The sequence below is a fragment of the Pogona vitticeps genome, chromosome 1, assembly GCF_051106095.1.
Source record: "Pogona vitticeps strain Pit_001003342236 chromosome 1, PviZW2.1, whole genome shotgun sequence".
NCBI lineage: Eukaryota > Metazoa > Chordata > Lepidosauria > Squamata > Agamidae > Pogona > Pogona vitticeps.
The window spans coordinates 296754907-296767410 of NC_135783.1; the positions used below are offsets into that span (position 1 = coordinate 296754907).

Sequence of the window (12504 nt, forward strand, 5' to 3'; positions counted from 1 at the left end):
GGCAGTTACGAAAGCAGCAAAATCAGAGAGCTGGACAGGGGACAGATTGTATTTGTCTTCAGTGCGGAAGGGATTGTCACTCTCGAATTGGCCTCCTCAGCCACACTAGATGCTGTTCCAGGTCCTCCATACAGAGCATGTTACCATAGTCTTTCGAGACTGAAGGATGCCTAGGGGAAGAAACTAATATATACTGAAATTGTTAGGATGCTAGCTAGTGTCTTAATATGGTGTCTTCCTTGCCTAAAAAAAATCTGTGGATATACAAAATATATACATATTTCATGCAGACTAGGTTCTCTTGGTAAGTTCCATGTTAAATTCATGAACTCTGTAGTGAGGTGCATCTATTGTGCTTTCTTTAGCATTTATTTACCCACCAAAATGCTTGTTTGTCAGGAACAATTGTCTCACTAAACAAGGAAGAAAAGAAAGAAAAGGAAGTTCAGCAGCACAAATCTCAATTATTGCTTCACTCTTGGTGCCATAGACTATTTCTAAACATTTGCCAAAAGCAGTGATAAGCAATTTCATCATCACAATCATCATCAGGCTCTGATCTGCTAGTTCAAGTCAAGATGTGAAATTCAGAATCCTTATATGCTAGGTTTTTTTTCCGTCACTATTCATGGGACTATTAACCACAATGTTGCATTGATTATAGAAACCACTTTTGAAATTTCGATAGGAGGTGCCTTCTCAGGTTCTATACTTGGCAGGTGGACAATGATGCCGATTTGGGGTACCGTGATAGAGCAGATAATCTTAGTTACTGAATTGATTAAATATTTTATTTCTCCTGCCAGTAAGGGAGAGATTCACTGGTAGATTTTTTTCCCCTTTACTTGGCTCAACTACCTTTGGATTTTATCCCCTTCAATTTGGGAGATGCCATTTGCTGCTTTGTCTCAGGAACATGTCTAGAGCCACTCCTGCTAATGCAGCAAGGGCTTCGTGGAGATGGTGGGCAGTGGCTGAAATCAGGATTGGCCAGTGCCAGGACCAAAAATGGGTCAGGCTAATTCTTTTTCAGCTATTCCAGCTTCTTGGTCTACCCAGCCTACACCCTCCCGTCACTTTGACCCTGTGCTCCCTCTCCCAGGCCCTGCCGCTCGACCAGTAAGCCTTTCCCTCCATTTCTTCTTCAGGTCTTCCGTGAGCTTTTGCACGCCAAGGGCACTCTCTCCCTGCTATGCCTGTCCTTTTTGTTGCAACTGTGCCCCGGGAAGAGTGCCTCCGCCTGTCAGTCAAGCAGCCCAATCTCTGCTGGCCCCGCCCTCTCCCGGCTATGGGCTTTATAATAGGAATCTTCGCTCCTAATGGCCAAGGCTGAGGCATTTAACCTGTTGCAGCTGGAGAGGGCAGAGCGCGCTCACTCTTGTGAGGGAAGCGGAGAGAGAGAGAAAAAAAGACCGGCACAGCCTGGTTGCTCCGTTCAGCTGGATTATTGTTATTGTTATTATTATTATTTTTTTAAAAAGCCACGCAAGCTGAAGCAGCTCCCACATCACCGTCTTTTAGCCACCAGCGACGAAAGCGGTGTGGCTGTTTTGCGGCTCGGTGGCTCTCCCTCCTCTCCCTCGTCCTTCCACAAAGTGACCATGGCTGCAGGACTCTGGAGAGCTGGGACTCCTCGCGTGGTCTCGGTGGTGCTGCTGGTGCTGGTGGTGGTGGTTCTTCTTCCTCCTCAGGTTCCTGCCCACAGAGCGACGGGCCCCCGCGTGAGTGCAGCTTTCGTACCGCCTCGTCATTTCTGGAGGGGAAGAGGGAAGGAGGGCGCGCAGAGGGGCGAGAAGGATGCTTCGAAGCTTGCGCCTTTTCGCAGTGTTTTCCTCTGGAGTTTTCAGATCCAGCCACTGCAACTCTCTCTCTCTCTCATATCCCGTCTAGAGAGACACACTGGCTTACATAATGACTTCAGCTTCTTGCTTCTTTTCTTAGTTGAATGGTTTTCTAATTCTGAAAATAGAAAAGTGTTTTTCTTAAGTTTGATTCTGTGGGGAGGGTGTAGGTAAGGATCTGACCTAAACGTTTTACTCCCTTTTGCAACTACCTGCTAAATCTGCAGTCCAGATCCAGTACTGGAAGAGATGGACTTTAACCCTTTTGGGGAGAGACTGTGTTGACCAAGTGGGTAGCTACTGTAGTGTGTGTAGTAGAAGCTTTTTGAGCTTTACCTTTAATTGTTTGGTTTCTAGGATCAAAAGGCCAGGCGCAACTGAAAGGACTAAAACTGTGGTGCAGTGAACATATGGCCAGGGAGTCATTTAGCATTCTCTTCTTGATTTTGCATAGAATGAAATTGCTATGCTATCTAAAAATAGCTTCAGGACTTTCCCTTTTATATTCCAAATGTGAATTAAATGATAAAGGTAAAGGTTCCCCTTGACAATTTTGTCCAGATGTGTTCGACTCTAGGCAGTGGTTCTCATTTCCATTTCCAACCCATAAAGCTAGCGTTTGTCCACAGACAATCCTCCATGGTCACGTGGCCAGCATGACTAGACACGGAACGCCATTTACCTTCCCACCGAGGTGGTACCTATTTATCTACTCACATTTTTGCATGCTTTTGAACTGCTAGGTTGGCGGGAGCTGGGACAAGTGATGGGTGGTTCAGTCCATCATGTGGATTTGATCTTACAACTGCAGGTCTTCTGACCTTGCAGCACAGAGGCTTCAGCAGTTTAACCCACAGTGCCACCACATCCTTTCGAATTAAATGATACTGTTTATTTAAAGAACTAAATTCTCCATAATGGCTTAGATGCTTTGAGTTCAGTTTGTATGACTGGAAGCTGTCCATAATAGATCCGGAAATATACCAAATTAAATTTACACTTCCTAATTCTTTTTTTATTGTGAGAGAATGAATGTTAATTTTATCTCAAGTATTTATGTCTTTTTAAAAAGTATACTTTAAGTCGTCAGCATAATAACTCTGGTATCTAATGCTGTCATCCTGCACTCCTCTGCTGTGCTGTTTCCTGGTGGTAAATCCTATTAAACATAGTGGTGGTTCCTTCTAAGAAAATAAACTGGGCACCCTAAATTAATCACACATTCTCTTTCTTCCTGCCTAATCTATTGAAATGCATTAGAAAGGAAAAAAGTGCCCGAGTGTCCTCCAGGTGTTATGTAACTCTGGAGATGGAAATGCTTATTTGTGTACTCAGTCTAATGTCAGGTCCAGATTTGGGACATTTTCTTGAGTAGCAGTTGCTGTCAGAGGATGAGTGGAGGTAGAAGAACCCAGCTGCCAGTTAACATCTCAGGCTGACTATGGATGACTAGAGAAAAAAAAACCTCTCCAGCTTTAAAGGACACAAATGTGTTCCTCCATCTGTACCTTTTTATGAGCAGAGCACCTAAAATGTGGCAGATTGGACCCAGTGTATATCATAAACCTTGGCAAAAATTAGGGTTATGCTTAAATCACTGCAAATAGTGCTTTTTACCTAAAGTACATACCAATGTATACAAAAAACCCCATTTTCTCTAGCTGCTCTACTTGGTATGATAATAGCAGCTCTGTTTGGACAGTCATGTATTGGAACTGTGTAAGTATTCACATGGGCCCCTGTGTTGCAGTATCTGAGGGTTTTAATTAGGAACAGTTGAGCTGAAAAAAAACGGTACATATGGATGCCAGCCCATATAAACTGAACAAGCTTGTCTATCAAACCAAATCCATGTAGACCATTTTTATATACTTGCCTTTACAAGCCTCTCTAATTGCTCCCTGTGCTGTATCTTTCTGGGGAATAGAAACTATTTCAAGAACACCCCCCCCCCAGCTGAATGAAAAGCAGCTGCTGATTTGTCACCTTCTTGCCACATGGATTCAACCAACTTTATTTTCAGGTGCTCAGATTAAAGCATCTTTTTAACGCTGCAGGCTTGTAGGAAACCTTATGCCTTTTTGTTGAGGAAGATCTATGCCCATTAAAAGTCCTTACTTGTTTCCTCTTGTTGAAGACTATGGATGTAATGGATGTTAAACTTGTAAATCCCTCCCGTCCCCTTTCCTAAGTGATGTGATTGAAAAGTGTACGCCTTTTGTTTTTTCCCCACTAGTTTGTTAGCATGTTGGAAATCAAAGGGAGTTATCCTGTCTCATCTCATGCCCTGACAATTGGGCTCTGCCAGTAAAGCTGTCACTTGTAAATAGATGCTGTGTTTTATGCCGTTATCTGCATAACAAAACACTATTTGAATAATTCATCATTGTGTCTTTTTTAATGATTGCTACCTCACACTGCCCATAGTTTTCTCTGATCCTGTTACAAGTTCTTATAGAGGAAAGAAAATTTCTGGCTTGCTGAATTAGATCCTCCTTAGGAATCACTTTCCATCTGTTAAAGGGAAGAGGCAGCCCCCATGCAGTCATTGTTAGAGTGCAAAGCAGCAAGACCTACAGCTTGGATGTTTGAGCCCATAGAAATGCAACTCTATAAATGCAACTCATTGTCTCACCTCTGAATTCCACCAATTTTACAGGCCTCCACTTTGTTTGTTTGTTTGTTTTTACCTTGCCTTTCTCCTTGAAAAGAACCCAGGTTCTGACTGAAGAAACTGCTGAGCAGATGACCTGATGGAAGATCCTATGTTTAAAACTCCCAAAATTTTTAAAAAATAACGGGACTCTTCACTTAGGCAGAGAACACCAGCGGTTTCATAATCTCTTGTAAAGCTTATTTCTTTTTCTCTTTTCAAAAGAAGCTATGTTGTTCTCCTCCATATAGTAAAAAGATGTCAAAGTCCAGTATGTACAAGAACAGTCAGGGGAGGGGGTTTCTTACTCCCTACATTATTTATATTTACAAGTTATTTACTCATGCATATTAGGTTAGAAGAATGCTAGCTTTAATAAGATGAGTGGCATGGTTAAAGATGCTGTAAAGTAGGTCAATTGTGCACCAAGTGTGTTGATGAACACTCTGCCTGTAATGTGCAGTGGAAACGGATAATGACTGGATCTCTTTGCCTTGAGTAAAGTTCTGTGAATGAGATGGGTGCATATGTGATAAAAGTACCCCATATACTTTTGGAAGTTTGCCTCTCCCCAGTAATCTGAAACTGTCAGTGTGGTGCAGAATCAAATCAAATCTTTATTCATCCATGGAAACTCATAGCCCTTCCCATCACTCCTTGTATATCTTTTTGTTGTTATGATGTGCCGTTAAATCATCACCGACATATGACAACCCTATGAATGAGCGATCTTCAAAATCCAAGCCTGTGGCTTCACCTAGGGCAGTGGTGTCGAACTGTGGCCCTCCAGATGTTCTTGGACTTCAACTCCCAGAAGCCTTCAGCACCACCTCTGCTGGCCAGCACCACCTCTGCTGGCCAGGATTTCTGGGAGTTGAAGGCCAAGAACATCTGGAGGGCCACAGTTCGACACCACTGACCTAGGGAGTCAACCCATCTTGGTTTCCTGCTGCCCTCTACCTTTACTAGTATTTTTGTCTTTTTCCCCAGGGAATCCTGCTTTCTCATGATGTGCCCAGAGTAGGATGGCCTTAGCTTCAACATTTTTGCCTGCAAAGATAGTTTAGGCTTGATTTGATCTTGGACCCACTTATTTATTTTTTCTGGCAGTCCAGGGTATCTGCAAAGCTCTCTTCTAGCACCATGTTTCAAGTGAATCGACTATTTTCTTACCAGCCTTCTATCCTGTCCAGCTTTCACACTCATACATGGTGATTGGGAATACAAGAATGTGGATAGTCTTGGTCTCCAGTGACATATTCTTACATATTTTCCAATTCCTCCATTGCTGCCTTTCCATGTCTTATATCTTATATTCCTACAGACCCTATAATGACTAAGTGATGTGCCGTAACGTCAGTTCCAACCTGTGGTAGTAGAGTTTTTGAGAGATGTAAGATATTTAAGGCGTGCTCTTACTATTGCCACATCCCTGTGAATTTCTGTGGCAAAATGGGGGTGGGGGTCTGCAGTGTCATAGTCCAACACCCATATCCATTGCATGACATTGGCTCTTCAAATTGTATTAGGATTGCTCTGAGTTGGAAGTGACTTAGTGGCACAGCATGTAACACACATTTCATATTAGTAAATAGGGTGTTGTTGTTGTTTTTGCAAAAATGTCCTGCAGGGAGGACAGCATGCTTTTGTTGGAGCATAACAAAGTCCATTCACAAAAATGCAAAGATTAGTATCTTTGTCTTCTCTCCCCGCTCCCCATGCTTTAGTAGCAGTCCTTTAAAACATGTCACAGAGCATTCTAACGAGAAACATGACTTCTATTGTGTCAGACTGAAATATGGTGTCTACTTGAGAATTGTCAATATATGCATCTAAATTGAGTAAAAATAGTGGACAGAAACCCCAGATGTTTCACTAACTGCCTGAAGGGTTAACATTTTTTGGAAAGAAGAATGCAAGGAGCCTCTGGCTGTGAGTCAATCAGCAGGGCAAAATGAAAACATGAGGTAATTAATCACACTACAGTTATTCCTCTTCCCCATCCTTCCGATCCCACAACTTGGCTTATCTACTGTATCAGATTGTTCATTTACATTTTGGAGAATTCTTTCATGCTTTCTATCAGCCTGCTTCGTTTGTATTTTCCCACAGTGTAGTGAAAGCTTTTAAAGGTAATCTGAGTATGAGGAGGAAGTGCAAGATAGGCTACAGCATGGGATGGATGAGTGGCCTTGGCACTGGTCCTATAGAGCTTCTTTGTATGTTATGGTGATGGAGGGCTGCGGAAGGACAGTTAGTGTGGAAGGCTTAATATCAGTTGCTATGTGGATTACCAACAGGCATTTGATTCTGTGTTCCACTTGTGGCTTCTAAAAATGTTGAGGATTTGTAAAATTGATAATACAATTATTACTTTACTATGTAAACTCATGATGGACAAAATTAGGGTGCAGAGACCTCCTCTCTATAATGTCCTTATTAGGAAAGGTACTTTTCATGGTGATTATTTGAGCCTTTTATGTTTCTCCTTGGCTCTAAATCCAATGTCTAGACAGCTGAGTAACAGTACGAAAGACAACAAGCCTGTCGGAGAAATGACTTCAATGTTTCACACTTATGTGGACAATGCTAAGTCACTTGCAAGCTCTCTTGATAAATTGAATAGTCTTTAGACATTGTTGAGTCTTACAATGCAGGTAATTAACATGAATTCATGAATTCTGGCGATGATAAATGTGTCAGTATCCATATCAAAACAGCCAGATTCTCAGAGGGCAGCAACTATGAATTTACCAATGAACAGCTTATTCAGTCTTTAGAGGAACAGAAAATCTTCAAATATCTAGGTGTCTATAAAACTTTCAGTAAGAGTCACATAGGGCTGAAGTCCGTAATCCAGGAACAAGTAATTTTATAGAATGAAGATAGTGCTCAGAACAGAGTTGCAAAAGGAAAAAAACATTGGTATTCATAGCTAGACAACCTCAGTATTAATATATTCTTACTGGAGATACAGTGATCTTGATGGTTTAAACAGGAAAATTTGTGTCTCTTTATCAAAACAATGGTGCCATAATCCAAAAGCATGTGTGGAGTACCTTCATTTGCTATGGAACATGGGTGTGAACCTCAAGAATCTCTATATGGGTCAAATAGTCAAACTTTGAAACTTGTGCCACAAAAACACAGTTCCACTTCGCCATACAATAGTAGAAAGTGATATTATACTAAATACTAATGCCATTGCAATTTGCAAATAAGAACCAGCCCATGATGAAAAAAAATGTTCCACAGTACAAATGATGTATGGCATGAGAAATCAAACGTGGACAGTGACCCAGTTACATCCCAGATGATAATGTTGATAAGCAACAATTGAACCTGAAACTTAAATTAGGTTGTTGTCTTCAGTCTGAATGTGAAGGATTCATGTGCACAATCCTGGACCATGTTAATTGCACTAGAGATTACCAGAAAATAATTATGAAGCAAGGTACAGTACAAGTGATATATGTAGGGCCTGCCATGAATCTAAAGAGACAGTTCTTTATATCATAACTGTATGCCCTGAACTTGCATCAGCAGATTACATGATTAGATATAATCCAAGTGAAAAAGATAATTCTCCAGCAATTAGCCAATTTTTAATGGATTAATAGCATCTTTTCCTCCAGATTATAATTTCCAGACCCATCCAGTTTTAGAAAATTAAACTGCAGTACTATACTTGAACCCACAAGTTATCATGGATAAAATGGTGGATTTAACCATCCGGATAGTATACTTCTGTATAAGCGAAAAGCCTACCTTGTAGAAGTTGCAAGCAACCTCTGTACTAAAAGTACAGAAAGTATAACAATTGTGAAGTACCAAACATTAAGGAAAGAAATTAAAAGTAATAGGGAAGCAAAATCAGGTTTCCATCTTCCCATATTAATTCCGGCAACTAGAGTCATTCTAATATCTTTGGCTAATACGTTTGCGAATACTTGCTAATTTGCTTCCTGAAATTCAAATTAGCAATTTTACAGACATGTCACATTATGTGCAAATTTTTAGGACTTGATTCCTAATTTTTAGGCTTGATCCTTGGGTCTACCTCCTGCACCAGCAATTCTGAAAAGCAAGATCTATACCAGATGTAGAAGAGGTAGCCGTGGTAGTCTCTCCAAGAAAGGTCACATTAAATATATATATAAAAGTTAGTCTTTAAAGTGCCACTACATTTTTGTCTTTTTTAATTTTAATTTTTTTGTTCCTTAATTTTTTAAAACTTTTATTTTGTTTTTACCTATAAGGTCTATACAACTTTTGTCTTGCTTTGTCTTCTATACTATTAGGAATAAGGATTACAAAAAGTTGGAAAGCATTATGTTCCTGCATGGTATTTTGCTATATGGGAGCTGCCAAATCACAGATGAATTGTATGGGGTAAGAGCTTTCTTCTCTGACCCTTCTCTGATGTCTCTTCCTCAGCAGAAGCTCTAGATGTTTAGCTATAGGGATGTGAAAGTGTGCCAATCTAGATTTTATTGGATTGCAGCTCCTACAAGTCCTGGAGGGAATAGCCAGTGGTAAGGGATAGGGTCACATTTTGGCAACAGATGTATTATTAACTGGTTCTCATTTGCAAGTTGCAGTATTGTTAGTATTTTATCATTCTCTTATGAGTTTGGACAGCTGCTAGTGCAAAGTAAATACATGGAGAATCATATCTGTTTTGCCATTCTCCCATCCTCTAAAAATCCTTGTGTATATTTAAACTGTGAGCCTTCAGTGAAGAACTGGACTGCTTTACATGGCTGGCATTATGGTTAGCCTTGAGTGACAGAGGCTGCATAGGACACAGGCTTCTCTCCCCTTCTTCCCTGAAAGAACTGCAGGGCTCTGGTGACCACAGGCAGTCAAACTCAATTTTTGTCTCATCCACAAAGCAATAAATATTCTGTTGGTGGTCCCACATGCAAAATGTAAAACATGTGCAGCACAGTTACCTTTGTGTGAGCTGGAATAGGCAGTGATTAGCATGGGTACAGCTCAGTGAGCAAACTATGTAGCATTTCAAAATATTTCTCTAACTGGCAGAGGACATATGGCCTCCTAAATCAACTTCAGAGAGATCTTATCAATTGCAGTCACACAACCATGTAATACCCTGAATTCAGGAAAAGCCCAATGTCTTCTAAGCCAACCCACATACCCTCCTCTGATACACAAGTACAGTGGTGCCTCGCTTAACGTTTGCTTCGTTTAACGTTTTTTTCGCTTAACGTTTATTTTTTCAGAGGCAGATTGTGCTTCGTATAACGTTTTTCCCTATGGGCGATTTTCGCATAGCGATTTTGGGACCATGCTTCGCTTAACGTTTTTGGTTTTAGGTCCCCTGCTTCGCTTAACGTTTTTTTTGTTTTCAATTTAAAAAGTGTCTTAGAAGGGTCCAAAACGGTTCTAAATGCTTGGATTCGTTAGAGGACCCCTTAAGTCATGTGCAAACCTGATTTGGCTTTGATCTGACGTTTCGTTAATTTTTTGTGAATTTTTGTTTTTTGGCCCATAGGAACCAATGGACCTGTCAAAATCTGACAGCTCCATGCTTTCCTATGGGGGAGAAAACAATTTACAAAAAATTAACGAAAGTTCAGATCAAAGCCAAATCAGGTTTGCACATGACTTAAGGGGTCCTCTAACGAACCCAAGAATTTAGAACAGTTGCTGAGTCTTCATTAATTTTTTGTGAATTTTTTCTTCCCCCATAGGAAATAATGGAGCTGTCAGATTTTGACAGCTGTCAAAAGTTGGGGGAAAAAAATTCACCATTAATTAACGAAAAGTCAGATCAAAGCCAAATTAACTTTTGCATCCGTTTTAGAGGGTGCAGAAGCTAATCCAAGCATTTAAAACCATTTTTGACCCTTTTATGACACACTTAATTTTGCAAAAATTGACTTCGCAAAGCCATTGAAACCTATTGAGTCAGCTACAATACATTCCAATGGAGGATGCATTGTATCGTTTAACGATGTTTCCTATGGGTTTTTTCGCTTAAGGACGGCAATCCGTGCCTATTGGAACGGATTAACCGGTTTCCAATGCATCTCTATGGGAAATGGTGTTTCGCATAAAGTTTTTTTCGCATAAGGTTTTTTTTTTGGAACCAATTAAAAACGTTATGCGAGGCACCACTGTATACAAAAAGCACCCCAAAGAAGCAGCTGGTGCAGGTAAAATATAACTGTTCCATAGTGTAACTCCTACTACCCATCTGTGTTTGGAAGGGTCCACCGAGGCAGAAAGGTCCATTCAGGGGCAGAATCCATCCAGAAGATGTTGTCAAATCAACAGCATCTTATCCCTGAGATTTAAGGGCCAAAACTGAGGACCAAAAGGTGGCCTCTTATGTAATGATTTAGACAGTACTGTAATAGGTTTGTGCAGAGAGTGAGGCAGATATAGTAATGACAATTTCTTGCATAACCCATTGATTAAATTATTGTGTGTGCAACACACATTTAAACACCATTGCACTGAGCTGAGAGCACCGGTACCAATTAGAAATAAGGAAAACTGGACATCCAGGCATGGAAGTTATGATACACAATGCCGCAACACCTGACTTTCTCCTCCTATATCAGGGCTGTGCTCAGCTAAGGAAACTCACTAAAGATGTGTATGGCACTAGTAAAACCACCCCTCTAGTACTGTATCTCATTTACCTTGGAAGCCCCTATTAGAGTTGATATAAATTGGTTCTGATTTGACAGCACATAACACATAAAGTAGTGCTAACTATGAGATTTGCTTCCCTGTCTGGAGAGCCATTTCCCTGAGACTTCAGCTGGCACTTTGAGACTTGGCAACATTAACTAGAAGTGTAAAATAATGTATTTTGGCTTGTTCATCCATAGGAGTAGGCTGCCAATCAACAAGGGGGAAAGCATCCTGCCTACTTACTTGCTTTCTGACCAGTTGTTGAAAGGAGCAAGCGAGTAAAAGGCCTCTCCTTCCCATCTGGTTGCCCACATTCCTTTCATGGCTGTGCAGTTTAAATATATAGATAGTCTGCATCTATGGATGAACCAGAATTTGCAAGCCTCTCTCCTTGGTTCAGGGGTCAGGAAGAGTCAGACACAACTTAACGACTAAACAACAACTTCTTGGTTCAGAACTTGAAAATAATGTGTTCTAAAACAAGAGTGTTGCATGCAATATACTATTTTTTCCCCTCATTGAACTGGTCGTGTTAGTCTGCTGCAGCAAGAACAACAAAGAATCTTGTTCTTTAAGACCAACCAGTTTTATTTTACAGGAGCTTTTGTGAACACAGTCTGCTTTCTTGGATACATAAAGCACAATACTTAAGCACAGACTAATACACACAGTTTCTGTGTTACCATCCAACTGTCTATAGCAGTGGTTCTTAACCTTTGTTACTCGGATGTTTTTGAACTGCAACTCCCAGAAACCCCAGCCAGCACAGTTGGTGGTGAAGGCTTCTGGGAGTTGCAGTCCAAAACTCCTGAGTAGCCCAAGGTTAAGAACCAGTGGTCTATAGCATAATGATTCTTTTGACAGGATTATGAGATGAATAAGGTTACTTCTGCCTTGCACTAAAACCAACACTCTCTGGTAAGTAGAAAACATGGCTTTAACACCTTGGCTTGTGTAACTGACCTCACCATGGCCAGGTTGTTTATGCTAATTAGCCCTTTCAACATTTATAACCAGTGTGCTAATAATACAATTGTCATTTACTGTCACTCATTTTGTTCTGCTGCTCACCCATAATCAAAATCTGTGTGCTATAAGCCTGTGGCTTGAATACTGAGCTTAATGCAAGTGAAGAAGTAGGCTATGTCCATGACAACTCATGTGAAATAAAACTTGTTAGTCTTAAAGGTGTCATGAGACTCTTGTTACCTGTAACATGTTATCAGGGTATTGGGGGTAACTGTTATTTTAAAAATGTAACATTGTGACTGATAGCATCATTACAGTTTTAACAGTGTTTCTATAAAAATAACAATAGATAACTAAAATGTAGATTGTTAC

At 40.6% G+C, this 12504-nt stretch overlaps 1 protein-coding gene across 2 annotated transcripts in view; it reads left to right on the forward strand.

Moving 5' to 3' along the window:
- The first annotated feature begins 830 nt into the window (after positions 1-830).
- SMOC1 (SPARC related modular calcium binding 1) overlaps positions 831-12504 on the forward strand; it is a 119661-nt gene continuing 107987 nt past the window's right edge. For both annotated transcript variants that reach the window (XM_020788525.3, XM_020788526.3), the window contains exon 1: positions 831-1721. In XM_020788525.3, coding sequence (XP_020644184.3) covers positions 1320-1721 — 402 coding nt within the window. In that variant the 5' untranslated portion in view covers positions 831-1319. The remainder of the gene's footprint in view (positions 1722-12504) is intronic.